This window comes from Ischnura elegans, chromosome 2, assembly GCF_921293095.1.
Source record: "Ischnura elegans chromosome 2, ioIscEleg1.1, whole genome shotgun sequence".
Taxonomy (NCBI): Eukaryota; Metazoa; Arthropoda; class Insecta; order Odonata; family Coenagrionidae; genus Ischnura; species Ischnura elegans.
The window spans coordinates 144,394,862-144,422,228 of record NC_060247.1 but is presented as its reverse complement, the minus strand read 5'-3'; the positions used below and the strand labels follow the sequence as shown (position 1 = coordinate 144,422,228).

At 42.1% G+C, this 27,367-nt stretch overlaps 1 protein-coding gene across 1 annotated transcript; it reads left to right on the top strand.

Annotated features, from left to right (window-relative positions):
* The first annotated feature begins 506 nt into the window (after positions 1 to 506).
* LOC124154743 (glycine-rich cell wall structural protein-like) lies at positions 507 to 3,861 on the top strand. The gene is made up of 2 exons (XM_046528648.1): positions 507 to 642; positions 3,023 to 3,861. The coding sequence occupies exons 1-2, from the start codon at positions 570 to 572 to the stop codon at positions 3,550 to 3,552; spliced, it is 603 nt and encodes a 200-aa protein (XP_046384604.1). The 5' UTR covers positions 507 to 569; the 3' UTR covers positions 3,553 to 3,861.
* Positions 3,862 to 27,367: the final 23,506 nt, after the last annotated feature.

The window sequence follows — 27,367 nt, the reverse complement described above, 5'->3', positions numbered from 1 at the left end:
CAACGCGACTATGGCAAGGATTTGCGTGCCTAGAGGTCACCTACTATAGATTACACGCTGCATCTCCAAAATCGTAGTCTAGTAATATCTGCACGTGCATGTCACCCCTGAAGGCGCCTCAATAATCATGGGCGAGTAGTGTGAGGTCTACCCGTGCAAAAGAAGAAAAGAAAACGAGGTATTTGAGTACCGGGTCGGTTTTATCAATAATGAAAGACCTTCATTGGCCGGGGGAGAGACCCACAGTATCGCATTGTATCGCATCGTATCTCCCTCATTTGATGTCTGTGGGGCGGCACAGCACCAACACGCTCAGAATCCCCGTCAAACTTCCTCCTTTGGGATCCGCTCCCCCTCCCCATATTATTTATTCGCACTCCCTCGAGGTCATCGCCATCTTGACTTTTCCCTCGCCGAGTGCTGCTTCTTTCGAGTGGACTGGAATGGAGTGGGGGGTGGTGGCCATGACCCCCCCCCTTCCCCCTGAACATATAAGCGCACCGCGGACGCCGGGCTGGCCGAGTCTTCTCGTCTCTGTCCGTGGACCAACAGCAGCAACCGAAATCAACATGGCGAGGTTGGCAGTCCTGAGCGCCGCCCTGGCGCTGTGCGTCCTCGCAGTCGTCGTCGAGTGCGCCCAAGGCAAGTCACTCCCCATGTCACCATAGCGATCGCTATCCTACGCATTTTGCAGCTATAAATCATGATGGCATTGCAACTTGTCGCTCCGTCAGCGCTACGGCCGCCGATTCGCTGCTGGATTGGCCAGAGTCACTGAACAATAGGTCTCGCAGTGGCTTCAATTTTAGTGCAGTTATTGGTAATATATATATATTTTTTTAAAGCATTTCAGGTGAAAAACGTTTCGAGAGTACGTATAAAATTTTGATTAATCACGAATGGTCATTATGAAGCTTTTGTCCTTGTTCATTCATCATCATCACTCGTCAACAATCCTAGGATTGGTTTGACGCAGCTCTCCACTCAGTTCTCCTATCAGCTAATCTTTTCACTCCTACGTATTTCTTCTCTTTCACATCTCTCTTTACTTGTTCCATATATTTTGTTCGAGGTCTTCCTTTTCCGTTCTTGCCTTCCACTTGTCCTTCGACGATTATCTTCATCAGGCCATCATGTCTCAAGATGTGGCCTACAAGGTTGTTCTGTCTTCTTATTAAGGTTTTCATGAGGCTTCTCTTCTCTCCCACCGTTCTTAGGACTTCCTCGTTACTAACTCGGTCGATCCATTTGATTTTCATCATTCTTCTGTAGCACCACATTTCAAAGGCCTCTATCCTTGCTTTCTCCATGAAAGTTAATTAATTATTTCGTTCGTTCGTTAAATTGGCCTTAGATATTTTCAGTTTCGCTTCCTTCAAGACGCATTTTCTCCCAATAAAACGATCGGATGAGGGTATTGCTAATGTTTGAATTGGAAGAATTGCATACTTGACATCGAATGCATTATCGACTCAGCAGTACGTTTGACAAACAAAACACTTTCAGTATTTCATAATACATCTCTATTTCGTAAACGAAACGGAAGAATTATATTCATAAACAATGTTACAATGTAATGACAACATTTTTTTTTATAAAAACACGTTTTATTATGAAGGAAAAAATCACGACCAATTGAAAATTTAAAAAAATGATTGTTCAGAAAAATAAAATAAATTTTAGAATAACATTTCAGATATCAAAACCGAAAAACATGGGGGGCAATTATAGATTACATTAGCTTTCTCTCGAATACACGTCTGCTACATACCTATTGACCTGCAACTATTACTTTTATAATGTTACATGCGCACCACGTTTTTCGTTTTTCATGCATGGGAAGTTATTCTAAAATTTATTCTGTATTTCTTATCAATCCATTAAAAAAATTTCCAATGGTCATAATTTTCTTTTTTTAATAAAACGCAGTTTTTTTATGATAAATTTTATTTTTACATCGTTATATTGTTCTTGACTTTTTAAGTTTGCCAGAGTGGATTTTTGCAAATGATTTTCATTTTATATACAACCTCGAAGTGGTTTTCTTAAATAATCTTTCTCTTAAACTCGAGAAAAACGTTTGTTGGAGTTGCGCAAAATAATGTCTGGAGTTACGAGGCGCTAGCGCTAAGCGCCATTTAAAGCGCCTGGCGGTGAATCGCTGAAGAAGCACCACGGACGCATTTAAGAGCAATTACTTTCATCAGATGGGGGCCCGCCCGTATTGCCAAACATTGCGGAAACACAATTATAACTTTTATATATCGTAAGATGGCATTTTCTTTTAATTTGCGTAAACTCTGCATGTGACTTGATAATTTTTTATTCGGATAAAAGCAAAGGTAACTCAAGATATCATTTGCGCCCCCCTTGAGTTTTTTCTGTATCCGCAACTGCTTTCATCATATCAAAAGTCTCTAACTCATTACTAACTTTGAGGTATTCCATTATAAGTTTTCTTAGAAATTAACTATTACTTATACCACTTCTTTTTTAAATAGCGCGACCCGGGTTTCGATGAATTATCATCATCTTCAGGCGCAAATAAGATCATCATTATTATTAGACAATAATCATTATTATTATTTATTAGATCATACTTTGCGCCTGAAGATGATGATTATTCTTCGGAACCCGGGTCGCGCTATTTAAAAAATAAGTGGTATAAGTAATAGTTAATTTCCAAGAACACTTTTCATCACATCGCCAGACTCATGGCTTTATTTGCAGTCCTAATGGTTACCATGACGTGAAGTTGAAGTTTCTTCCATGCACACCAATTTAAGTACTTAGAATACTTTGGAAGGCGCCATGCACCGCACTGTTGGGTCGCCGCTCGTGGCCTGCAGTTGACGTGAAGCGAACGCGTTGTAGTTGGCGGGCAGCGATTGGAGTTTAGGAGCATGGCATTAGTTGCCTGGCATGACCAGCGACTTGGTTTTGCCTCAACTGGTCTTGTGTATCACTTGTTAACACGATTGTTTCGGTATATTAGACAAGTAATCGGCCCTTTCTCTTGCAGAGGGCCCACTGCTCTTATTGCTCAGGGCCCCTCGTGCCGCGGACCCCAGGCGGAACAACAACCGGCCAGACGTAGGCTTCGGCGGGCCCGGTTTCGGCGCCTCCGGCAGTGCGGCAAACGCGGGCTCCCAGTCCTTCAACGCCGGTGGCTTTGGGGGCGGTGCTTCCGGCAGTGCGGCTAACGCGGGAACGCAGTCCTTTACACAGGGTGGTTTCGGTGGCGGTGCTTCCGGCAGTGCGGCAAACGCGGGCTCCCAGTCCTTCAACTCCGGTGGCTTCGGGGGTGGCGCCTCCGGCAGTGCGGCAAATGCTGGGTCGCAGTCCTTCACTCAGGGTGGCTTTGGGGGCGGTGCTTCCGGCAGCGCTGCTAACGCAGGCTCCCAGTCCTTCACACAGGGTGGTTTCGGTGGCGGTGCCTCCGGCAGCGCTGCAAACGCTGGGTCGCAGTCCTTCACACAGGGAGGCTTTGGCGGAGGTCGTCCGGGTCATCGGCCAGGACACCGACCGGGTCACCGTCCTGGTCACCACTAACAAGCGGGGCCACGTCATTTCCTGAGCGTCGATGCGCCTGCCGCATCCGGCGTATCTGCAAACCAGCGCTCGAGGGTGGAACGCCTCAGAGCAGATTGACGAAACAAAAACGATGCGCTAATCTTTGTCCATGGGATGAATGTATTGGATTATTGCAGTTTTTCTAAGTTATTCCTATTTTCGTTAGAGCTTATTGAAATGGAAGTATTTGCTACAAAAGTGTCATCGTAAAGACAAATTCTGAGAGAAAGCATTGTGATAAAATTGTTTCTGAATACCTCTTAAAATAAAACAAACGTAAACGTGAAATGACTGATGATTATCCTCAGTCCCACTCCTGATTAATTCTCTACAGTTCCACCATGCAGCTGAGAATATACTAGCTCCCCAAGCCACGAGGAAACACTCGCAAAGGCAGTGAGGAGATTGTCCAAAGCCAACGTCCGTAAATCAAGGATTCCTCCCGTGGGTTTCATATTCCGGTTGGTGTAACAAGTTGCCCAGAGTCCATTTCCGTCGGAGATCACGTGGAGTTTGGGAAGGAAATATGAAAGGTACAGTTCTTCCCTCTCGATATCCCCAAAGGCTCCGAAATGTCCAATTTGGCTCAACGCTGTTGACTACGCAGGTTTCCGCGGTGTCGAGGTTCCAATGCCTCCATTCTTATTCGGTGCTACCGCGACGGTTGTTGATTTAAAGACAACCCTGACCTATCAACAGACTCTTCGACCTGAAGACGCTGGCAGCAGTGCCAGCAAAACTTGTCTTGAAACCAGCAACCGTCGCGGTAGCACCGGAAGAATTTGCTCGACACTCTAGTACGACCAAGGGCACGGAAAAAGGGTTTAAAGTGCTTGAAAGGAAAAGCAATCGTCACAGGTCTCCGTAAAATTACCCGGGACAAACAACACCATCAATTCTGAATGTAGGAATGTTGAGTGCTTTTGGGTAATTTGCATGGAGACAACTTAGACAGCAGGCGTTTCCCTCGTTTGGCATACTTAATAGGCATCCTGCATATTACGTCGCTGAATACCTTATTATGTATCACTAGGTACTCAAACAGCTCTAAATGCGGGAAATGCGAGGATAAAATTTTTTAAAAAGTGATCTCCTAGCATGCGTGTCAAGCCTACCCTGAAACACACGTCCAAAACTTACGACAGGAGCCAATGTTTTGTTTTCAGAAATATAAACAAGGGCACAGGATGGAACAACTCAAGGAGGAATGAATTACTGGGTACGTATAGTACTAGCGAAAGTAATTTTGGGTAATTTGCATAGAAACAACTTAGACAGCAGACGTGTCCCTTGATTCGGCATAATTATACCATAATAAGGAATGATATAGTTATCATAATTACCATCGCAACGGAAACAATTCAGGCCTTGCGCTTTTTATTGTAAATACACTTAAAACAAATACGCCGTCATAGTTTCAATACTCTTTCATTGAAGTTGGTTTGCTGCTGACTTAGACACTTAGCTCTCAGCCCAGCTCTGCTCCGAAGCACATAATCAGTGGGAAAAATTAGGGTCCAAAATTTAAAGTCATATTCCTTTCCTGAATCAATGATTGTTCATGAAAGATTGCACTTCGTAGAGCGGTGTTGCCTGAGAATGGCGACAACGTGCAGTTTCTGCGCTCGTAATAATTCGGATTCGTGAAAATCCATTGAAAGCTTGATACTCTTGAGTTCGACCAACGATTGTGAGTATTTGTGCCCACCGTATTCATCACACAATGACACAATAATTTCGTATGGCTTAGCGTGAAATCTGCTTGCTTTCATCATACACAGGAGAAACTTATAACGCAAAAATAAGGTTTTCAAGTAATTTTTTCAAGTACAATGGACTATTCACTCCACCAGAGCGAAAGCCTATCTGCAATGCAAATCGCGAAAAGTATTCTGGTTTTCTTGGAGAGGACATTTCCCGGTGAAATGGGTGTGAACGCATTCTCGATGAAAATAGAGTGCAAACATTAAGATCTCTTTATTTGGCTATTTTCAAGAGTAACACTGTAGTAGAATTAACAGTAAATCCATACAGTGTAAGTACTTGCCTCGATAGCGAAAAATTCCCTTATAATTGGCCCTTTCGCCCTCAGCCCATTAGCGCCATAGTAAAGGGCTCCTTCTCCTTTCTGCAAATGAGCATGTGCTGAATAGAGCTGCTCCTATAGGGTTCCTTCACTCGCGAGCCAATCGAAGCCTGAGAATTTATGACGTCATATAGCCTGCACGCTGCGTCGCACACTGGTCCACATAGCGAAAAAGTTGGAAAAAAATATGATTTTTGTCGGATTATTTTTAAATTCGCACCACATGAGTTTGCTGTCGCGCTATTTTCATTCATGCAGGTAGTTTCCTGATAAAACTATTATTTTTGGAAAAATTGTGAAATTAAAATGTATTAAATAGCTAATAAAACGCTTACTGTATAGAATACCCTTAATTACAATTAAATGTGAAAATAAAATGGAATTATTTGGAAAGAATGAGTTAATCATCTTTAAAATTACTAAAAGGCCAAAAAAGGCTATAAGTCAGGTTGTTGGGTGCACTGGCTTATGTGGAAGAGATACCATCTTCAGGCATCTTGAGGTACTGCTATTTGGAATTAAAAGTAAAATTTATATAAGATTTAACATAGTATTTGAGTTACTTTTAACTCCTTTATTTTCACACAGGCATGCTTAATGTCTCATATTCTTTAAAATTGATACTATTCAACGCCAGATTCATCCCTCCCCTACCTCTCCTCTCCGCATTCGCTCTCTGAGTCGAGGGACTCCTCCAGAGATTAATTTAATTAAGTCACTATTATAAGGATTCGATGTAAGCATCAGTCTCCGGAATACATCCTCATTCGGGTCAAGCCGAAATATTTCCTAAGTCTTTCATTCGCGATTCCTAAGCCTCCTCCGACAGTTCTCCAATTGTAAGATGAGCCACCTCGATCATATCTGCACCATGTGTTAATACTTTACGTATTGTGGAACCCGTCGTTGCTACTTTAACAAGAGACGCTTCTGCGCCGTGTCCTGCCTCTCTTAACTGCATTGTTATGGCAAAAAACAACTCTGAGGGAGAATTTCTTTTAAGTTGGTTTCTTGCCCTTAGAAATTTCGTTTTTCGTCTTTTTGAGTGGGTGGTGACATTGGTGAATTCTTTATTTAGCCTTACCCCAATTTTTAACAGAGTCAGCCGTTATAAAAGGTTATTAATATCAAGAAACCCCAGGGCGTCCTATATTACCATTAGAATGCTAAGAATATACAAACCTAAGGTCTTTGGAAGGTTGCGAAAGACGAAAACAGGGAAATAAACAATTTTCATAATCCAACCAAGTTTCATTCAACTCTAAAAAAAAAGGGTTCTATCGGGAACTGGCTCCTAATCCTCTCTCTTCGGAATAAACGTAATTCATTTCCACATAATTAAAAAGTTCAAGTTTTGCCTCCTCATCTCCTATAAATGGAAAACAAATCTCTAAAAATTCGTTCGAATTCCTTTTTCGCGCGTCCACGTATCTCCCTTTTTTATCACCATCATTTATTACTTCCGCGTGAATGTCAACGACATTATTGATTGACAACAATATAAAGCGCTGGTTCGTAAAATTCCACACAACAGTCTACACGGTAGAAAGTTTACATTTTAAATGGAGGGGAAAAATTGAACAATTTAGTGTTGCACCTCACCTTAGACCTGATTTCCCTTTGAAGCTTTTCCGGAGTGGTCTAGAATGTGCCCGAAAGGGATTGCAATAAGATCGTTGCAAGAATGTGTGAAAGAAAAGAAAAAGAACACCACAAGCGTGTATATTTTTCCAAATATACACACCTGTGGTGGAGAAAAACTTGTAAATCTGGTGAGATTGTTTCTCTCCACTTCCATGTATGACGAAACCCACTTCTCCACAGTAAGTTGTCTTTCAATTCCGAAAAAAAAACATTGTAGTCTCTGAAACTTGGGAGTCCAATGAAAGTAATTTTTAGTGTAAGATACACATTAATGGTGCTTACAATGTGTAACTCTAAAGAGGACTTGGACTCCAAATCAGTCAAAATGTCTCAAATTCCCATATATTTTCATCACACACCTGGAACTTATGTCGCTGCAGTGCACGAAAACAGATGGTACATTGGCTGTGATGTTCAAACAGCTGAGGATGGTGAAATTCTTGTGAATTTCATGACACCTGATGGTAAGGCTAAGTCATACATGTGGTCAAAAATATGTAGATGAGTGCTGGATACCATCAACGGATGTGTTAATGCAAGTACCAGTGCCTAAGACCACCACAGGAAGGCAGTACACCTTGCCAGATTGCACAGTCAATGCAATTGAGAAGGCCTGGAATGCTTACTATCAGGCTTAGAGTTCAGAGGTATGTACTTATTCCTCAAATATTTCACCAATTTGTGCCTAATTGCAATTATATAGTAAATCTATACATTTGCTAAAATGTTTCCATTTTATGCTCTTTGAAATGTGAGGTATAAAATTAAAAACAGAATGGCTGCAAGCTTAAAGAATGATAGGGGTTTACAGGAACCTCAATAATCAAATTCAACTCACTTTTTGGGGGAAGCCCTGAAACGTAAGTGCAGTAGACGGCTATTTTACAACCATCACTAAAATAAATAAATCATAGAAGCACTATCAATCAAGGGAGCAACTTCGGATTTAATTTTTTTGAAATGAGAGGAATAGGTTAAGTTAAATTTTAGAAACTCAGTCACCTAATTGGTGTCCCTTTATTGTTATTAGAAGTTGAAAAAGTGGCATTTTTCAACAAAAAATATTAGCGGAATGGTCATTTTCAGTAGATTTGTCAACAAATAAATTCAACATTGGCCCAAATCTCACTCTATCTTAAATTTGGTTGTCTTCCCCATGCTTACAATGATTTTTGTAGCTTTCGCGTGATATATGTCATTTTTACATGTGTCTGAAAATGTCGTTTTTGGCGAAATTTGTCAAAAGTGCTATTTTTGAATATTTATAGAAAAAAGTTTTAATTGAAAGTCATTGGGATAAAGTTTTGGTAAACTATGGCTGTATTTTTATAGCCTCTAAAAGTTTTACTATCTCCACTCATTTGGTTTAGGTTTTACAGGGGCACAAAAAGTTTTGAATAATTTGACTGGTGGGCAGATTCTTGTGTGCCTCATCAACCGGTGTTCCAGGTACTATGCTAAAAGCGCCGAGGCATTTTTGCTGATTTTGCAGTAGGTCAGGAAAAAAAATTAGGCCTCAAAAACAACTAAAGGTATATATTCAAAAACTTTAAGAAATCTTTGTTATATGTGGTTTCACCTTTTTAATGTATTATTTGACGAAGTTTTGGTGATATGAGTTAATTTTATAATTAAAAGAAAATAATTAATGTTAAAATTAAATTAAATACTATTGAAGTGAACTGTTATCAGCAATTAAGAGAGACATAGCAGGAGGAGCGCTATCACGCTCCTGGCACTTTTCGAGAGGAGGAGCGTGATAGCGCTCGCCGGCACTCTAAGGGTTAACTTCAAACACTCATATCTTGGAAAATACTTGCAAAGGGTCTTTAATATTTTGTATTTTCCTTAACTAAGGTTGAAACTAAAAACAGGGAAAAATTAAATTCAAATCTGAGACAGTGGGCGTGGGACCCACCAAAAATTGGTTGAGTTGACATCGAATGACCCACCTACTACTGTCGGCGTCTAAATGATGTGCCCCTATATTTTGCAAATTTATATCTAAACTTCAGTGCATGCCGTAACTGTGAATAATACGTCATTTTAAAGTAAATTATATGCTCAATTCTAATTTAATTTTCCTTTTATGAAGAATCCAAAAATGAAGACAGGCGAGTGCAATAAATGACTCTGCGCACCAATTAAATTGGCCGTTTTGTCAACTTCATGAACTTTGTAACTCAACCTAGAGGAAACTAATACGTCTACAACATTCAGCTTCCACAATAAGTAAACATTAACGTAGATTAATAAAATGCCTTTTGCGTATTTTATAATGCATATTTTGTTCTAAAATAACGAAAATATTAATTACTACCTTGTCCTACAGTTTACCCCGAAAGAAATATAAAATTGTAAAAAAAGAAACAATACTTCATTTATTTGCACTGAAGCTCAGGTATAATTAATTTCTAAGTACAGGGGCACATCATTTTGACGCCGGCAGTGTTCTTATGGTTATGAGGCCGATTCCTGACATAGTCATTTGAAATTGTCAAAATATTTCCTATATAAGGAAAATCTCTCATCAGTTGTTCAGACTCACTGAATTTCACTATAAGGCTTTACATTTATGTCCGGCAGACATGTCTCTAGGCAGCATAGGACGTGTAGTACGCTGTTATGCCACCTTTGGAGTTCATCCACCATTAGCAAATAATGTTAATATGAGAATATTTGACTCCATTCCTTACCTATTCTGCCATAAAATCTTTTTCTCGTCTTACAGAATTTTCTTAGCGTACGATAAGCTGCTAATCACTTTCTTCCGTGATAAAACCATAAGTAACAGATAACTCTCTTATTTTGTGCCATCTGGGTTAGGTTAAAATTGAAAATATTAACCTATAAGTTTCACCGGAGTGACTTTAGGACTCATCGTTTACATCTACGAAAAAGATGAAAAAAGGGAACGGTTTTATACATCTACATATTACGCCGCCTAAAAGGCGTGTGGCAGGGGATGTTAGGACACCGACCGTTCTTACGTTAAAATTAAGTGCTCTAAGGAAATTAGGACTAGCATTTGTTAAAGCACTTTATGGTTCGAGGAAAAAACGAATTCCCAAACCTCTTCATTCGGCAAAACATCTCTCTTTATTTATCGCTTCTATCGGACCTAGAAATATAGTGTGGATCTAATATTATGTTCTCCGCGTCGCTCTTGAAGATATCCATTCTCAATTGTTCAAGCAATCTAAGCCTAGTGCGCAACATCCGAGTCTCCAGCGGCTCCCAGCCTAATTAACATCTGCGTATGGCTATCTGTACGCCCGTAACGGTTTTTGACGAACCGCGCAACATTCCTTTGTATTTCATTCAGTTCGCGGATTAAGTCTTTCTGCACCGGATGCCATACGCTCGCTGCATATTCAATATACGGACGGACGAGTACGAAATAGCACCTTTCATTTGCTTTCTCATCCGAAAATCTTCCCACAATACGCGTGACGAATCCTGAATTCTTCAGGGCTATGCCGCAAAAACTCCTTATATATGTTCCCACGTGAGGTTCGAAGTTATCGTGAACGCCGGTTTAGAGACTGGAAGCTTAATCCACTCTACGCATCAGATCTCTACGGACTCCGCCACCGCTTACGACCCTGCCCGTCTGGACCTTCGCCACCGACTTGACCCTGCCTTCTTGGACAACGATTTCGCCTCACGGACCACACCACGCCACAGCACCTCGCTTCCATCGGGAGCAGAGACATCGCGTCACAGTCCCGTCGCTAAAGGGGCGCCCGGGGGGCCGCAGCTGACTGGGCTCGTACCTACCTTTCGAACCCGGTCACTGTGGTTATCACCTCCGGGTGGTGCCTTTGCCCAAAGCGACACGCCCAGGTTGTCTCGGCCGCTACCCCAGGCACTAGAGTCTAACTCATTGCACGCCTGGGGGACACGGTCGGGTCCCCTCGTTAGGGTGTTAGGCCCCAAACAAGCCCTCCCTGTCCTCCCCAACGAGCCATCTGGCCGCCATGGAATCCATGGCGGCCCATGCAACCTCCGGCTCCACACCAGCAGCACCTCGGCCAACCGGCTCTAACACCAAGGCACCATTGGCGGACATTCGACGCTCTACAGCGCCCGGATGGCAGCCCAGGACCTGCCCCATGGACAGGGCAACCAGATGCCACCATCGCACAAACCCTCCGACTCACGAGGCTCCGTAGAAACGGGGGAAACCTCAACGGCCCTCTTAAGGTCCTTGTCATCGGCCCTCTTTAGGGCCTCAAACGCGGCAAACGCTTCCCAGGTGGAAGAAATGGACCACGATGAGTCCCACGCATCATCCGGGTCATCAACGGCCCTCTTAAGGCCCTCGTCAACTCCATCAGGAGCATTTATCATGAAAAAAACCCGCAAAAGGGGGGCAAACTCGCCTCCAACCGTGCTTTCTAAGCACCCGGTGTCAACCTCAAACAGGTTCACGCCAATTCAGCCGCAGGAAGATGATAGGACAGCTCCAATCATCCCAGATACCGCCCCAGAAGCGAACGGAAAACCACAACGGGCACCTGCCCGGCGCCGCCCACCGGCGATTATGATATATAGCATATCTAACTACAGAGAATCCATGGCCCTCATTAAGTCGGTCTGCAAAGGTGAATTCACGGCAGATATCAGAAAGAATTTCACCAGAATCCTAGTGGACACCCCAGAGGACCACGCCGCCGTAATGGCCTTGCTCAAAAAAGAGGAAGCTGAATCAAGCAGCTGGCCGTTGAGGGAAGACAAGCTAACTTCCTTCCTCATCAGGAATCTAGAAGCAGACTTCGACATTGAGTACCTACGGGAACTCTTCGAGGCAGAAGGGGTCCCAGTCACATCCCTCAGAACCATCCGTGCACGAAACGGAGAAAAGAAAGATCTACATCAGCTCACCGTCCGTCCCACTGAAGAGTGGCCGGCGAAGCGCATTGGCAAACTCAAGAAGGTTGGCTTCGTAAAATTCTATCTTAAGCCATACCAACACGACAGACCACAGATGTGTTTCAACTGTAACAGGTTCGGGCACTCAAGCACTTACTGCACAGCGACTCCACGATGCTGGAAATGCGCCGGAGATCATTATGGCACAAAATGCACCCTCGCCAAAGAGGAGCCAGCAACATGCTGTAACTGCAAGGGAAACCACCCGGCCATGTCACGGAAATGTCCCGTGTTTAAGAAGCACCTCGAGCGCATGCGCAAGCAACGAGGCCCACAACAAACCACCCAGGAACAACCCAAAGCTCCTCAACCCACTGAAATCGCTCCAACGGCCCCGCCACAAAAGACAGCAGCACAATTCCCCAGCCTTGGCCGTCAAAACCCATGGGGAACGGGATTACAAAATCCAACATCTCGCCCTAGAAACGCCCAGCGCCAACGACTGGACGTAAATATTCCGAACCAGGACCCAGCCCAACAGCCATCTGCCTCTGCAATTCCTCCGCCTCCAACGAACTATACTCCTGATCTGGACAACCTGGATCTTGGCTCCATCTTAAAACAACTGCTGGCGATCTCCTTACAGACGCAGCAACAATTACAGCTTCAGACGAGTCTCCTCACGAAGATGCTCGAAAAACTGGCGGCCCCTTCAGTTCCCTGAACGGAGAGCAACGCTGCCCCGCCTCATAGTAGCTCTGTGGAACGCAAATGGAGGTTTGCAATGGAAATCTGCAGAGCTGCTAACATTTCTGAAAACTCACGCAGTAGACGTAGTCCTCGTCACAGAAACAAAACTACATCCATGGAAACACTGGCGCCTTCCAGGATACACCATCATCAGGAACGACAGAGAACCCAAACCACCAGAATATAACGCAGCAGGGGGAACGGCCGTTCTCCTTAAAGATGGCCTTAAAGGCAACGAAATCAGTCTCCAAGACACTGCCCCACTTGAAGTCACGGCTGTAAAACTTGACACGCCGTCCGGCCCCTTCCAAATTGCAGCGGTTTACCACAAACCTGGAAAAACCTTCCCTGCAGAAAGCTACGCAGCATTATTCCCAGACAACATGCCGGCACTGATAGGAGGTGACTTTAACGCAAAACACGGCTCCTGGCATTCTGTTTCTCCAAACCCAAGAGGAGACAAACTCCGAAAATGGCTAAATGTAAAGAAACTTCGGGCGCTTGGACCAAGGCAGCCGACGCACTTCCACACAAATGGAACATCAGATGTCCTGGACATATTTCTACTTACGGAAACCAACATGTCCCTCTCCTGTCACACCACAACAGCTCTAGAAAGCGACCATCTCCCGGTCCTCCTCTATATCGGGCTGAGACCTACCCGGATGCCACCACCACTGCACAGAAGCTTCTGTAGAGCGGACTGGCCAGCCTACCGGCAACGCATTATCGACCTGCTACCACCATCAAAACCAGACCTGGGCGAACCCGATCAAGTAGACGAAGCAGTCTCCCTGATAACAACCGCAATAACTTCTGCCGCAAATGCCTGCATTCCTCTCACCAGACATCAAGTCCCTGACTACCTCTCCCTGCCCACCAGCATAACAAAAGTCATCCACAAGAAAAACGCAGCCCGGAGACGTTTCCAAAAGCACCAAAACCCCGATACCAAACGCCTCTACCAAACCCTCAAAAGAAACGTTGCGGCAGAAGTTCGCGAATTCCGCCAGAAAGCCTGGAACAATAAACTTGCGTCCCTGAACCAAGAAGATGGCAGCATCTGGAAAATGGCCCGCTCCCTGCAGAGCAAACATGTCCGGACTCCACCTATAAAAACACCAAACGGCCAGGCCTGCAGCGATGCGGAAAAAGCCGAAGCAGCGGCAGACTATCTGGAGAACGCCTTCAAGCCAAACCCCCAAACACCCGACACAGCGGATCTCCAACTCCTCACGGAGCAGACTCCACATCCGCCAGCAACAGAAGAAAATCCGCCAAACATCTCCACTCAGGAAGTAATTGCGGTAATAAAATCACTGCCTTCAAAGAAGTCGCCAGGACCGGACGCCATTCGACACGAGCACCTGAAGCAACTTCCCATCGGAGCTGCATCTTTCCTAGCAATCATATTCTCCGCCTGCATCAGACTTGGCTACTTCCCAGCAGCATGGAAGAAGGCTAAAATCATATGCCTACCAAAACCAGGAAAGCCGCCCTCGAAAGTCGACAGCTATAGACCAATTTCTCTCCTAGACAATTTGGGAAAACTCCTAGAGAAATTAATGCTGCCACACTTGCTAAAATTCTTAGCAGCCAAAAACATCTTGCCATCATTCCAATTTGGGTTCAGGAGGGATCACTCAACGCTCCATGCTCTACTCCACGCGACGAGCTTCATTTCCAGCGCCCTAAATTCCAAACAGGTGTGTGCGGCAGCATTTTTAGATGTGTCAAAAGCGTTTGACAAGGTTTGGCACAACGGACTCATCTGGAAGCTTCAAAACCTCGGCTTCCCTGAATGGCAGCAACAACTCCTTCGCAGCTTTCTGGAATCCCGATCCTTCAGAGTCTCCTGGAGAGGAGAGCCATCATCTGAACGCACAATAGGAGCCGGTGTCCCACAGGGCTCCGTCCTGGCCCCACATCTGTACTCCGTCTACACATCCGACTTCCCCCGAGATCATGGATGGAACACCACCGTCAGCTTATACGCTGACGACACCGCCATCCTAAGCAAATCATATTCCATGACAGGCGCTGCTAAACGTCTCCAGACTGCACTCAAAACGGCTGAAAATTGGTGCAACAAGTGGCGCACTGCACTAAACGCGACAAAAACTCAAACAGTCCTATTTCGCGGAAGAAAACGGCCCGCCAAAGTCCCCGAGCTACACCTCCTGAAACAAACTATCCCGTGGAAGACACACGCCTCATACCTAGGTGTCGAGCTCGAGGAAAAGCTCAGATACCACCGCCACGTCGCAAACATCCTGCAGAAGATACGCGCAGCACAAATCACACTCAGAACCCTACTGACTTCGGAGGACATCTACCTAAAAGACCGCCTCAGAATATATAGGGCAATATTCATACCCCGCCTACTCTACGCCTCACCCATATGGTCCGGCTCCATAACAAAGAGAGACAAACTCCAGCTAGAAATTCGCATCCGCAAAATATTAAGAACCATCCTGAAGATCCCGCCCCGTTTGGGAAACGACTACCTGCACGAGATTGCTGAGGAGCCAACCCTGACTTCAAGGATGAGAGAAGAGGCACTCAAGTTCTACGAGAAAGCAGCCCACAGCACAGTCCCAATTATAAAAAGCTTATCAAACGACGTCCCACAATGGTGGGACACCTACAGGCGGCCAATTTCGGCAACGAACCTGGCCGAACACCAGCCCCCTACGAGAGATTAATTTTCCAAAGAAATTAATCACCAGCGCGGCAAGCCGCGTACAAACCAGCAGCAACGGCTGAAAGCCCGAAGGGCGGAAAGCTGAAACCCGTTCCAAGAGAGAACGGGCACATCCTCACTTGCGGTCGAAGTTATCGTAACTCCCATGTTACGTCTGTTGCCTTTATTTTAATATCATTCTCAGCATAAACATGGATATCGTTGGACGAACTCTGCAAAAGATGTACCGCCGTGCATTTGCTTAGATTTAGTTCGAGTCCCCACTCTTGGCTCCACAAATGAAGCTCGATTAAATCCGATGATAGAATTTCACAGTCAAGAGTGATCACTAATTTCGCGATAGATGACAGCAGCGTCAGCAAATAAATTTATTTTACTGCTAATTCGGGAGCAGAGGTCATTAATGTGTACAATGAACAAAAGGGGCCGATTATGTTTCCTTGTGGAACACCTGATGTCACTTTCATTAAATCAGAGCTAATTCCCTCAAGAACTACTTTTTGTCCACGATCTTTCAGAAATTCGAGTAACCAGCTTACCACTGTTTCGTTTAATCCGCATGAATGTAATTTGTATAAAACATTTTGTGAGGTACCGTGTCGAAAGCTTTCTTAAAATCCAGAAATAATGCGTCAACTTGTCTTTCCGATTCACCAGGTTTTAGAACTACTTGAAGAAATAGCGCGAGCTGACCTATCTTTTCGGAATCCGTGCTGACAGACATGGAGGAAGTTAAGACTGTCCAAGAAAGTCATGATATTGCTTTATTACGATATTGCTGATATGCATGATATTACGACGACATGATCAAGTATCTTGCCTATAATCGACGATAATGAAATTGAACGATAGTCACCTGGGTTACGTCAATGTTTTATGTTCAACTACGGAAAACGACTAATGCATTAGCAATATTGTGCAACAATACTTAATGTATCAATTTGATAGTCTCAGGCAATGAACAAAACATGGCATGATGTATTTTAGAAATATGATTTGAACTTACCAAAGTGCTTCGCGCTCTTCAATTGTTTCGGACTGCGGAGGCAGTGTATTGTTCGCTAAAATTATCCTGTGCCCATTGATTTATGGGTAATTCGTCATTTCTTACGTCACAGTATTTCGCCAATACAACGAAGTTAAAGTTGAATGGATAAGCGTGGCGAAAAAAAACGAGAGTAATAGCGGAGAAAACTTTCGAGAATCGAGAACAGAATCACCGCCTTCAGAAACGGAAACAAGAATCGAAAATAAAAGAAGTCCACATTTGAATAATCCTTATTTCTGTGGTAGTCAGGAAGTAATGGATCACTGAATCACAAGTTTCATAGTTATCATAACACTAGAGCTTCCTTTCGAAATTACTACAAATCACGAAAACTGCAGCCAAAAGAGGACTTGTCAATTAGTGGTGGGCTTGCATTCACATCGATAGGATGGGTATAACTGAAGAGGCCCAAAAACTTGGAAGGGTCAAAAACAAGAGGACTAATATCTACCCATGGGAACCTGGGTCTTTCCCAGAATAACTTGGAGGGCTACGGCTGACATAATAATAATAATACGAAATGTGATATTTTAGAATGTTAAGCGAATGCATTCCCGAGGCGGACCTGCAATCAAACCCATCCAAGTGGAAGCAGATGGAAGGTGAAAAGCATGGCCATTCAACAGGATAGGGGAAATTTTTCCGCAAGCATTTGCGACACCTATTCTTATTGTTGTTATTAAAATTAAAAAGAAGAACTTTGTGCTTTCACATTAATATTTATTCACGACCATGGTTTCAACGTTAGACGTCATCATCAGGTGAACTCTACAGAGGTCCATCACATCCTTTTATACCAGTTTTAATTTAATTATGAATCGCTCTCACCAAGTTACGCCTCAAACAATCATTCTTACTGTTGTTGTTAAATAATATAATATAGCATAATATTTATAAAAGTATAGTAAAATAGCTATGACAATGCATAATTCAGCCATGAATTTCCAATTTACGCAATATTGCCTTTCCTTATGATAACTAAATGTATCTTTCTAATTATTTATATTTTCGGTAGAAGTGTTATTTGAAAAACAAATGAAGCGTCCTCTCAAGTGAACCTTAGAATATAATGAAGTGAACCAAGGGGACTCCATTACTATTGTAATATTCGAGAAGTGAACTGTGTTGTTGTTGTTGTTTCGGAGTTCTGTAGTGAAATCGAAGAATTACGGCATTTGCCAGCGTGTATCGCATCGTAATGGGTCTTCAAAATTTGGAGTATCGTTAGAAATACGTTACTGTTGCGCAGTTAAGGACCGGCCAACCAAGGGCTGTGAGTTTTTCTGTTTTCCTCGTACTGTAGCCAGTTAAGTCACATTCATTTTTATTGCATCTGCTGTCATGTGTTGTGAAATACTTTTCTCAAGAACGTAGTTGTTGGATGTTTCAATTTGGGTAACTTAATCCAACTCTTTAGAAGAACAGTGACAAGTCAGTTTATTTCCGCTCAAATGATAATGGTATATCTTTCCCGAGGAGTAAGTATAGGACTGTTAAGAATGATTTATCCAAATGAAGTTCGTCTGCTTGAAGCGATTATTATTAAATTCCAAGGATCTCGTAAAAGGAATGCAAAATTTTTTCTATGCTTAGCTAACGTCCATCCTTCGCTCGTCACACTGTTTTTATGCTTCTATGTGCTTGCACCAAATATCCAAACTCACAATCTGTGGTTTGAAGTTACTAAGTAAATCATTTTTTTAAATCCTTTATTTTTCACTTATCTACACCAAATGTGTTTGTTAGTGAAGATAACTTTATGCATTTTTGTGTTGGTGTCATGTGAATCTTTCTTTAATTTTAACCTGGTATTGAAATACTCTTTGCAACAGTCTAAGATAATTTTCTTCTAAGAAGTTACTGAGCTGTATTTCTAGTTCCTTAGAAAGTTTTGAATCATCGCATCATCCATGCTGCCATTCATAGGCGTAACTAGGACTATGCTTTGGGGGGAGGGGATAGCCTGGGGTGGCGATTCCCCACCTCCGTTGGGGAATTTTTTTGAAAAATAGCATGCCTGGAAATACATTTCACATAATTTTCGCACTAAGAACTTAACTTTCAGCAGACGCAGTTATTATATCTCAAAACTAGAAATTGTTTTTTTTTTCTCTGAGGCTTTGGGGGGGATGTATCCCCCTTCCTACCCCCATAGTTACGCGTCTGCTTCCATTCTTGTCTTACAGAACTGATTTTTGTGGATATCTCTAAAAATTGTTGGACAGTGCAATACTCAGTTATGGACAATATAGTCATAGCTAATTTTGTTTGAGTCCTAGTCTTTCTCATATCTTACTTGTGTTTTTCATAGGGAGGTGTAATCTTCCTTTAATTTCTGAAACATTTCAAGTGATGTACTCTGATTGTGTTTCTTTCTATTCTTACTTTATCCAGGAGTTCATGAATCATTCTTTAGAACTCCATCATGGAAAAAAATATGTAGCACAGAACTATTCGGCTAAGTTTTGTTATTCTCATAAAGAATGTACTAGTTGATAATAAATATTATTTTTGTCTTTTTATAATTAATTTTTATTTATGTGCAATAACCAATAACCTGCTGCCCTGAGGCCTTGATGGCTCTTTCCTCCAAATAAAAATGCTATGAAACTACCCATTAGCTCCTGAGAATCAGTTATTTTGTGCGTACGAGTTGCGGACATTTTGAGCTGAAGCAAATAGACTTGAAATAATGGAGTTGGAAGCGAGGTCGTGTTTTAGTGATTTGAATGTGGCGGCAAATGTTGAGCTACCGATGCTACTGCCATCTAAACTTATAGTAGGCGAAACTCTTAACTGTCAAAGACGTTTTTCGTGGAGTTGGAAGTCTATGGTGAAAACCACATCTGTAGACATGCGCAGTTTCACTTGCAGTCAAACTGTCGATTAAGTCTAGTTGGGTGGTGCATTGGTGTGAAATAACAAAATGTCCCGACTATGGACCCCTTCCCACTTCCCTTGGGTCCGGTACGAGTTCGGGTAACAGTTCTCCTGCCACTTCGGATTCGGAGGGAATCCAGTGGTGGGTTTTCCTAATAGCAGTGCAAGCAGCCTGCCGTCTTTTGATCAAAAGATTACAAAACGCGATAGAAGTCATGCTAAGAAGCGATTGAAGAAAATATTTTCCTCCTCTTCCACCGTCTCAACTGCGCTTAACATAGAACACCGAAATTATTTTATTGGTCCATATAAGTAAGTGAGGGCTGTAAATATTACAAATTTAACTTCTTTTTGGTAATCCTTATCAATGAAACTTAGTGATACGCATTTTACCATGTGCCTACATTGCGCTGATGCTAGCGTGTTGATGCTCACGTGTACGTCAGATAGGCACAAAAATCGCTGTTATTCAATTACTTGCAATGACTTGCAGCTGACGTTTTTTCTAACACCCTAATAATACTGCATTTTCTTGTTATCAATTTACGTTTCTGTTCAAATCGACCGCACTTTTTTATAGCTCAACATTTATGCGAATTTTAGCGAAAAAATGTCTCTTCATCACTCACTCCTTCAGCAATCATCAACATCGCTAAAAGGTCAACATGTAAATTTAATGATATTAATGCCAATATTAATAAATTACAAAGTAATTTTTCCAAAATAACTGTCAATGTAAAGCCACAACTCGATGTTAAGGGTCTGTATGTAGGCATACAACATGCAGACGCGGTTGGAAACGCGAGAAGCTTTCATCGGTGATATAAATAAATGTTTCACGTATTATTTTCACGATATTTATGTTTGCTGAGTATATGTTGAATGGGTTATTATTCGATTATTCCGAGAGAGGGAATAAAGGCCATAATGATGCCGTCTTTGTATAAATGAATAAAGTTTATATGATCTCTTTGTTTGCTTTGAATACCTTTTATAATTAAGAAGTACCTATACATTTTGAAGTAAACACCACGTGTGAAAATGTGCAAATTAACATACATAATGCGGAAATGTACTCAGGAGAATTTTTTGTGCGATAAATACAATTCGACCCGACACCGTGAAAGTTGAATCAGAAATTGAGACGTTTGCCGGCAGAAGCAGGAGGACCTTTCAACCTCCAGATGCTCTTTCGCCACCTGCATTGCCCTCCTCACGTCGGCGTCGACGGGTCGACGAGGTGAACGTTTTGCGGACCATCGGGCGCGAAGTGCTACGAATTCAGAGATAGCACGTGCGCTTCAATGCTTAAAATCGCAATTCCTCAAGATGATCTCCTATTTCGAGTCATTATTTCGAAATCGTTCCGCATTTGGTGAAACAGAACATGGAGGTATGAAACACGTACTACCGTTTCCAATAGTATGCAGACACCCGTGAGCCCCACTTAACCGTTGGGGCCTGGTCGGTGAAAACTTGGAAGGTTGGCACATGAAGCAACCTGCATCCTTTGTCTTCACGGCACCAATGGCTGACGAGGACGGATGCGACTGAGCTACCGAAGCTGGAATCAAACTACAGAAGCATATGGATTATAAAAATTAAGATTAGCGGATGGAATGCACTGTGGTAATTCACGTCCACCCTCTCGTTGGGCCCTCGGAATGTTTTCTTTCGGGCTCCGTGGCGAGGTTTTTCCTATCTTTAGAGTCAAATTTGGACTCACCGTTTAAGACAGGGCTCCGTAGCCAAGTAGGTCTGTACTTCGCTTGGTAGTTTCGATCAATTTTTCGGAGGTTTCGAATTATAATTTCTTCATTTTTCAAAGGAGGCATTCTTAACATCACCATGATCTTTGCAGATGACTCAACAACAAGTTAGTATTTATTTTTTATAACTAAAGTTATCAAACTTAACGCAGCCTCCGAAGTAATCTGCATTGCGAAAATTTTCACATCGAAGTAAACTAAGGAGCGGTAATGCCGGAAAAAAAAACAAAAATTCCAAAACGCGTACGTACTCCTGGGATAGCGATTATATCAAATGTAATAAGCAATTCCAGGGTAATTTGCCCACGTAATACTCATAAGTGTGGCAAAGAACCAAATGAAAGTCAATCTATACAATATGATGTTAGCTTTGCCTTCGTTGATTGCCGAAGGGTTAAAAAAAAAAGAGCGCTAAAATAGAGCATAAATTTCAGAGCGCAGACATGGTAACAGGAACAAAGGCAAAGCTTACGGAGGAGATAAGCGACAACGAAGTTTTTCCTCCAAGATATAAAATCCGCAGATGCGATCAACGCGATCGTATAGGTGGCGGAGTTTTTCTATCAGTTAAATCGCATTTACACATCCCTGCCCATGAAATAACTTACAATGAAATCGATGAAAGTGAATGGTGTACAATTTAACAACGAAACAAAAGGAGTATACATGTTTGCTCTTTTTAGAGACCTAGAAACTCCTAAACTGATATAATTTAGCAATTAAAGGATCAAATATCCGCATTTACTTTGAGAGGCAGCTAAAGTGTATAAATTATCGGGGAATATTTTAATCTCCCATCTATAAGTGGGGATTCTTACGATGTGAAACCGGATTCAATGGATAGAGGAATCAGCGAGATTTTACAAATCGCACAAGCAAATCACTCACTCGCACAAGTAGTTGACAAGCCTACGAGAGGAAAAATGTCAGTCCTTTTAACAGTAAGCCATCCTAAGTTGGTAAGATAAATAGGCTTTATTGACGGTATTGACGATAAATGCTATCTTTGAGTAATTTTTGCAGCCTTAAAAATTGGAGTAGAGTCAACTAGGACAGAGTCACCTGTGAAACTAAAACGGAATATTTATTTATGTGATAGATGTAACTTAATCAAATTTTGCGAGATGCTTAATGAATGCTTCACGGACTCCGAGAGTAAATGACGGAATAAAAGCACTGACGTATCAGGAAAATACTTGTTAGAAATTCGACGCCAAGGTATCAATGAATGTGTTCCGCAAAAACTAAAGAATGATATTAAAGAACGTAGCCGGTACAGCAATATTAGGAGGTAACTTAGGAAAGAGATAAAACGGTGCAACTTGCTCAAAAAGTCCGTTACGTTAGGTGAAAAATCGACGAAACTAGAATAAAAAGAAATTTACACAGCAGAATGCTCAAAAACAAAGAAATCCACGCGCACTGCAGTGCGAAAGTTCAAGAAAAAAGTAAATCCTAAATCTTTTTGGTCACGTGCGAGAGAGCTTCAGAGAATATCTTTAACCGTAGATTCGTTATTTAATAAATTTGGGAAACTTATCACCGAAAATATTGACAAAGTTAAGTCTATGAATTCCTAATTCCAAAGAGTATGCACCAAAGAAGATCATGCATGTATCTTAGAAATTCCATTTACAGGAAACCGATGAAAGAAATCACTATTCAACGCGATGGCATAAGGGTTACAGAGATGTTAAACGAATTGGGTTTAGAGCCGCGAGAGATTCGGAGTCTTCGATTGCTTGAACAAATGAGTCTTTGAGAACGACTCGGAGAACATCACATTAGAACCCCACTACTTACATTTCCAGGTCCGACAGAAACGATAAATTAAGAGAGATATTTTGCCGAACTGATAGGCATGGACATTCGCTTTAGTTCCGCACAATACAGGAAATTAATAAATGCTACACTGAGAGAACAGGTTTGGATGCTACACCCTAAACCCTTTTGGGCGGGGAGGTTTGGATGCGCCATCAAGAATGATACGACGTCAGAACTAATTCTTTGGATGTGAGAACCAAAGGCAAAGAGTGTCACACCAAACACGTCTATGAGCCGGCTATGGTGTTCTTCTTTAGTTGTCAGGGGTAAAAATCAGAATGATAGGCCACCAGACTGCCAAATAGAAATATTTCGGTATGATCATTGAAAATTTATTTTAAATATGAATAAATGGATTTGACCATTCGGTCATGCGTGCATAATTGTTAATAGTTGTCGGATTATAGAAGGTGAAAGAGATTAGATGATAATTTATTTCGTCATTTCGTTCTTAAACCTAATTGTGCTTCGCACGTCCACTTGAAGGAATGTGTTGGTGCTTTTAATCATGATATTTCCCACAGTGTTTCGTTAATAAAATCAGAAATTTGATAGCTTAATTATTTATGGAATTGAATTTTTTTTTCTCTTGTATTACAAAAATGATTTTTAAAACGACTGTTATTTTGTGATTGATGAGAATTGTGGTTACTGTGAGTAGAAATTTTACTCAACAGAGATTTTCCAGTAATTAGCCAAAAGAACACGGGGACACACACTACCACTCACTGCCACTTCATCTGATCATTTCCTCTCCGTGAATGGATCGGTTTAAAAATAAATGCGTTAACATAAATATATTCATAATTTTAATATCTTAAGTCGTTTAAAAAATCTGCATTAAAGTTTTCTTGATGTATCTGCATAGATTATATTGATGTTAAGAGATCCTCTCTTAAAAAATAACGTCTCGCCCTCGAGTCCTCCCAGATCTCAACTCAATGGCTGCTACGGCCACGCACAGACCCGACCCACTCGGCAGCGGAGCCGCGAAACGGCGAGTCCAAATGTGACTCTGAAGATTGGACATCCTCGCGATGGGGCCCAAAAGAAAAACTCCGTGGGCCCGACGTGAGCGTGGACGCGAATTTTTCTCAGCATTCCATCCGCTAGCATTAATTCCGATAGGGCTCTTTCCCAGCTTCGGTAGCTCAGTCGCGTCCGCCCTCGTCGGCTCTTGCTGGGGAAAGGATACAGGTCGCTCAATGTGCCAACCACTTTGTGCTTTCCACTGACTAGGTCCCATCAGTTGAGTGGGGCTCGTGGGTGTCTACATACTTTTGAAAACGATAGTAAGTACATTAAAATCTGCCTTCCGCGTATCCGCGCCAGCGGAAGCTTCACTCTCTTCCCGTGAATTTAAGAAATCAATCTGAAAGCTTGCGAAGCATGTGAGCTGCAGGTTTTTTGCCGCTCTTCGTCCCATTCACACAAAAAAAACTAAAAATCTTCCTTTACATTCTTGCTATAAAATTATTACTACCTGCCACTCTTATTCGGTTGATTTCAAATTATGATCTCAGGAGCTACGTAATTAATAAATAAACATCGAGGAATAGCCAATTAGAACCATTGAAACTACACAAAATGTGTTCCGGTGAACTCTCAGACATCTTCATATGATTCTACATTCAGTTCTTCACTTCTTTAGCAAAATGATTGTGCATTTTTTTTCAACGCATTTCTAAAGGAAGTTGAAATATACGCACAATATATTAATATTTTCATTATTGGTCCAGCTTCCAGAGGTGTTTTAATTTTTTTTGCGATGAGGATGTACAAATTAACGTCATGCAATGGAAATTAGAAGCAGCATTTAGAATAGTTAGGAACCATTTCAAGGAACGGAGTACAAGAAGCAATACCAGAAGGGACAAGTATGAAAATATTCTGATTGAAAATGAAGACAAAGCCGAGAGATGGAAAGAATACCTGCAGGATTTAATCAACGGTAGCAAACTCAGCTCAAAAATTATTGAAAAGGATGGTATAATAGAAAAGAATGACATGGGAGCCAGCATCGTAAGATCGGTATTTGACCCAGCAATAAGAGACCAACGAAAGAATAAGGCCCACGGAATACATGACATTCCAGCAGAGCATATCAAATATGAAGGAGAGAGGACGTTAACTCAACTGTACATTTTAATCTTCGATATGCACTCAACAGCAGAATTACCGGTTGACTTCGAAAAGAACATCATTCCTATTCCCAAAAAGAAGAGATCAGAGAAGTGCGAAGATTTCAGAACCATATGACTGTCGACTCATGCGTCGAAGATTCTGACAAGAATCATTTACAGGAGACTAGAACAAAGATCAGAAGAATTCCTGGATGACGAACGATTCGGATTTAGGAAAAGCAAGGACACAAGAGAAGCAATTTTAGCTCAAGGGTTGCTCTTTGTGAAGAGAATGGAGAAGAAAAAACTGGATTTCACGTAGCATTTGTCGACTTGGAGAAGGCCTTGTCAACATATGATGGAATTCAAGGTTTAGTATACCGAAAGAAATTGGAGTGCTTTGCCATGATGGTAGAATTGTGCACAGTTTACATAAAAACCAAGCAACTGTGACAAAATGTGGATCCAACTGTGCAGAAGCAAGAATAGGAAAAGGAGTAAGACAAGGATGTGCTCCGTGCCCCGTAATTATTTACCTTGATGCTGAAAAATCCGTCGACAAAATCAATGAGAGGACTCCGGGGGTCAATATCCAAGGAAAGACAGCTAATATGCTGAGATTTGCTGACGACAAAGCAGTCTTAGCCGAGACAGGGAATGATTTGAAGAATATTTGACAAATATGGATAAAACGATGGTCAAACATCAGCTGTAAAAATCAACTCATACAAGACTAAGACATTTGCATTCCATTTTTATGTCACATGGCCGCATAAGTACGCAGAGGAGGATTGAACAAACATTAAACTAGGAAAGCATAAGCTTGAAGAGGTGAACGAGTTTTCTAACCTGAGAAGCCAAATCTCCAACGATGGACGAAGCAAGAAAGAAATAGTCAGTAGAATATCGCAGGCGGAGAGGACTTTCCACAAAAAGAAGAATCTTCTTACAGCTGAGACAATAAGCATAGAAGTAAGGGCACAATTCATCAGATGCCACATGTGGAGTATGCTTCTCTACGGAAGCGAGGCTTGTAAGTCGAGAAGAAGTCAGGAGTGGAAGCAATGGAAATGTGCAGGTGCTACAGAGGAATAATGATGAAGATAAAATGGGAGATGAGAAGGTGCTAAGGAGAGGGGAAGGAAAGAGAAGTTTTGCAAAAGCCCTGAGGAGAAAGCAGACAGGCAGCGCCCACTGTCAGTAATGCTCCTTATCCTTTGTGGATTTATTTTATTGAGCTTTGAATTTCGTTCGCGCATATTGCTGATATCCATCATTGGTTACTCGCACAGTTAACTTAGTTTGCCACATAATGAGACACGAGGAACATAATCGTAGCGGTATGTGTGGACGGGAAGGGTAATGCCAAAGGGATGAAATGGGTTGATCTTGAAAGTAATGAGGAAGTCCTAAGAAGACAGGCTGAAAAGAAAAAGGCTGTCTTCTAAAATCGTAAAGGAGAAGAAGGGACAACTTAGTCTGCTATATCATGAGACAGGATGGCCTGATGAAGAAAATTGTCTGGGAACGGATGGACAGCACAAGGATAACGGAACGTGCCCGAATGAGTTTCGTAGGACAGATAAGGATGTAAACAAATACGTCACCATTAAAAGACCAGAGGGTCGAAATGGAGAGCTGCGTCAAAACCATCATCGAATTGCTTATTCATGATGATAAAGAGCAGATGATACGGGGATCATTTACGGCGTATGATTCTCATGTGAAGAAATGGTCAAATGTTACTTCCATCCAAAATTATTGATTTCGTATTTCATGTCTTTGACGGCTCAATGCGTTGAAGATTTTTACTCGCCAATTTAATTCATTACAGTAGCAGTTTGGTGACGTGAATATTAATTAAATGTTAAAGAAAGAAGTTCAGAAACACATTACATTGATAAGAAACCCTAAAATCACACGACGTTCATGGAAACAGAACTGCTCGGACGACGCGAGGCAGACAGAGTTCAAAAGTCCACCAGGTACAACTGCTCATTATCAACACGAATTCAAAAGTGGAAGCGCACGTCCCAAGGAGAACGAAAAGTATGCTTCAGCCAACGTACGAGCGGAAGAAGTTCTAAGCTT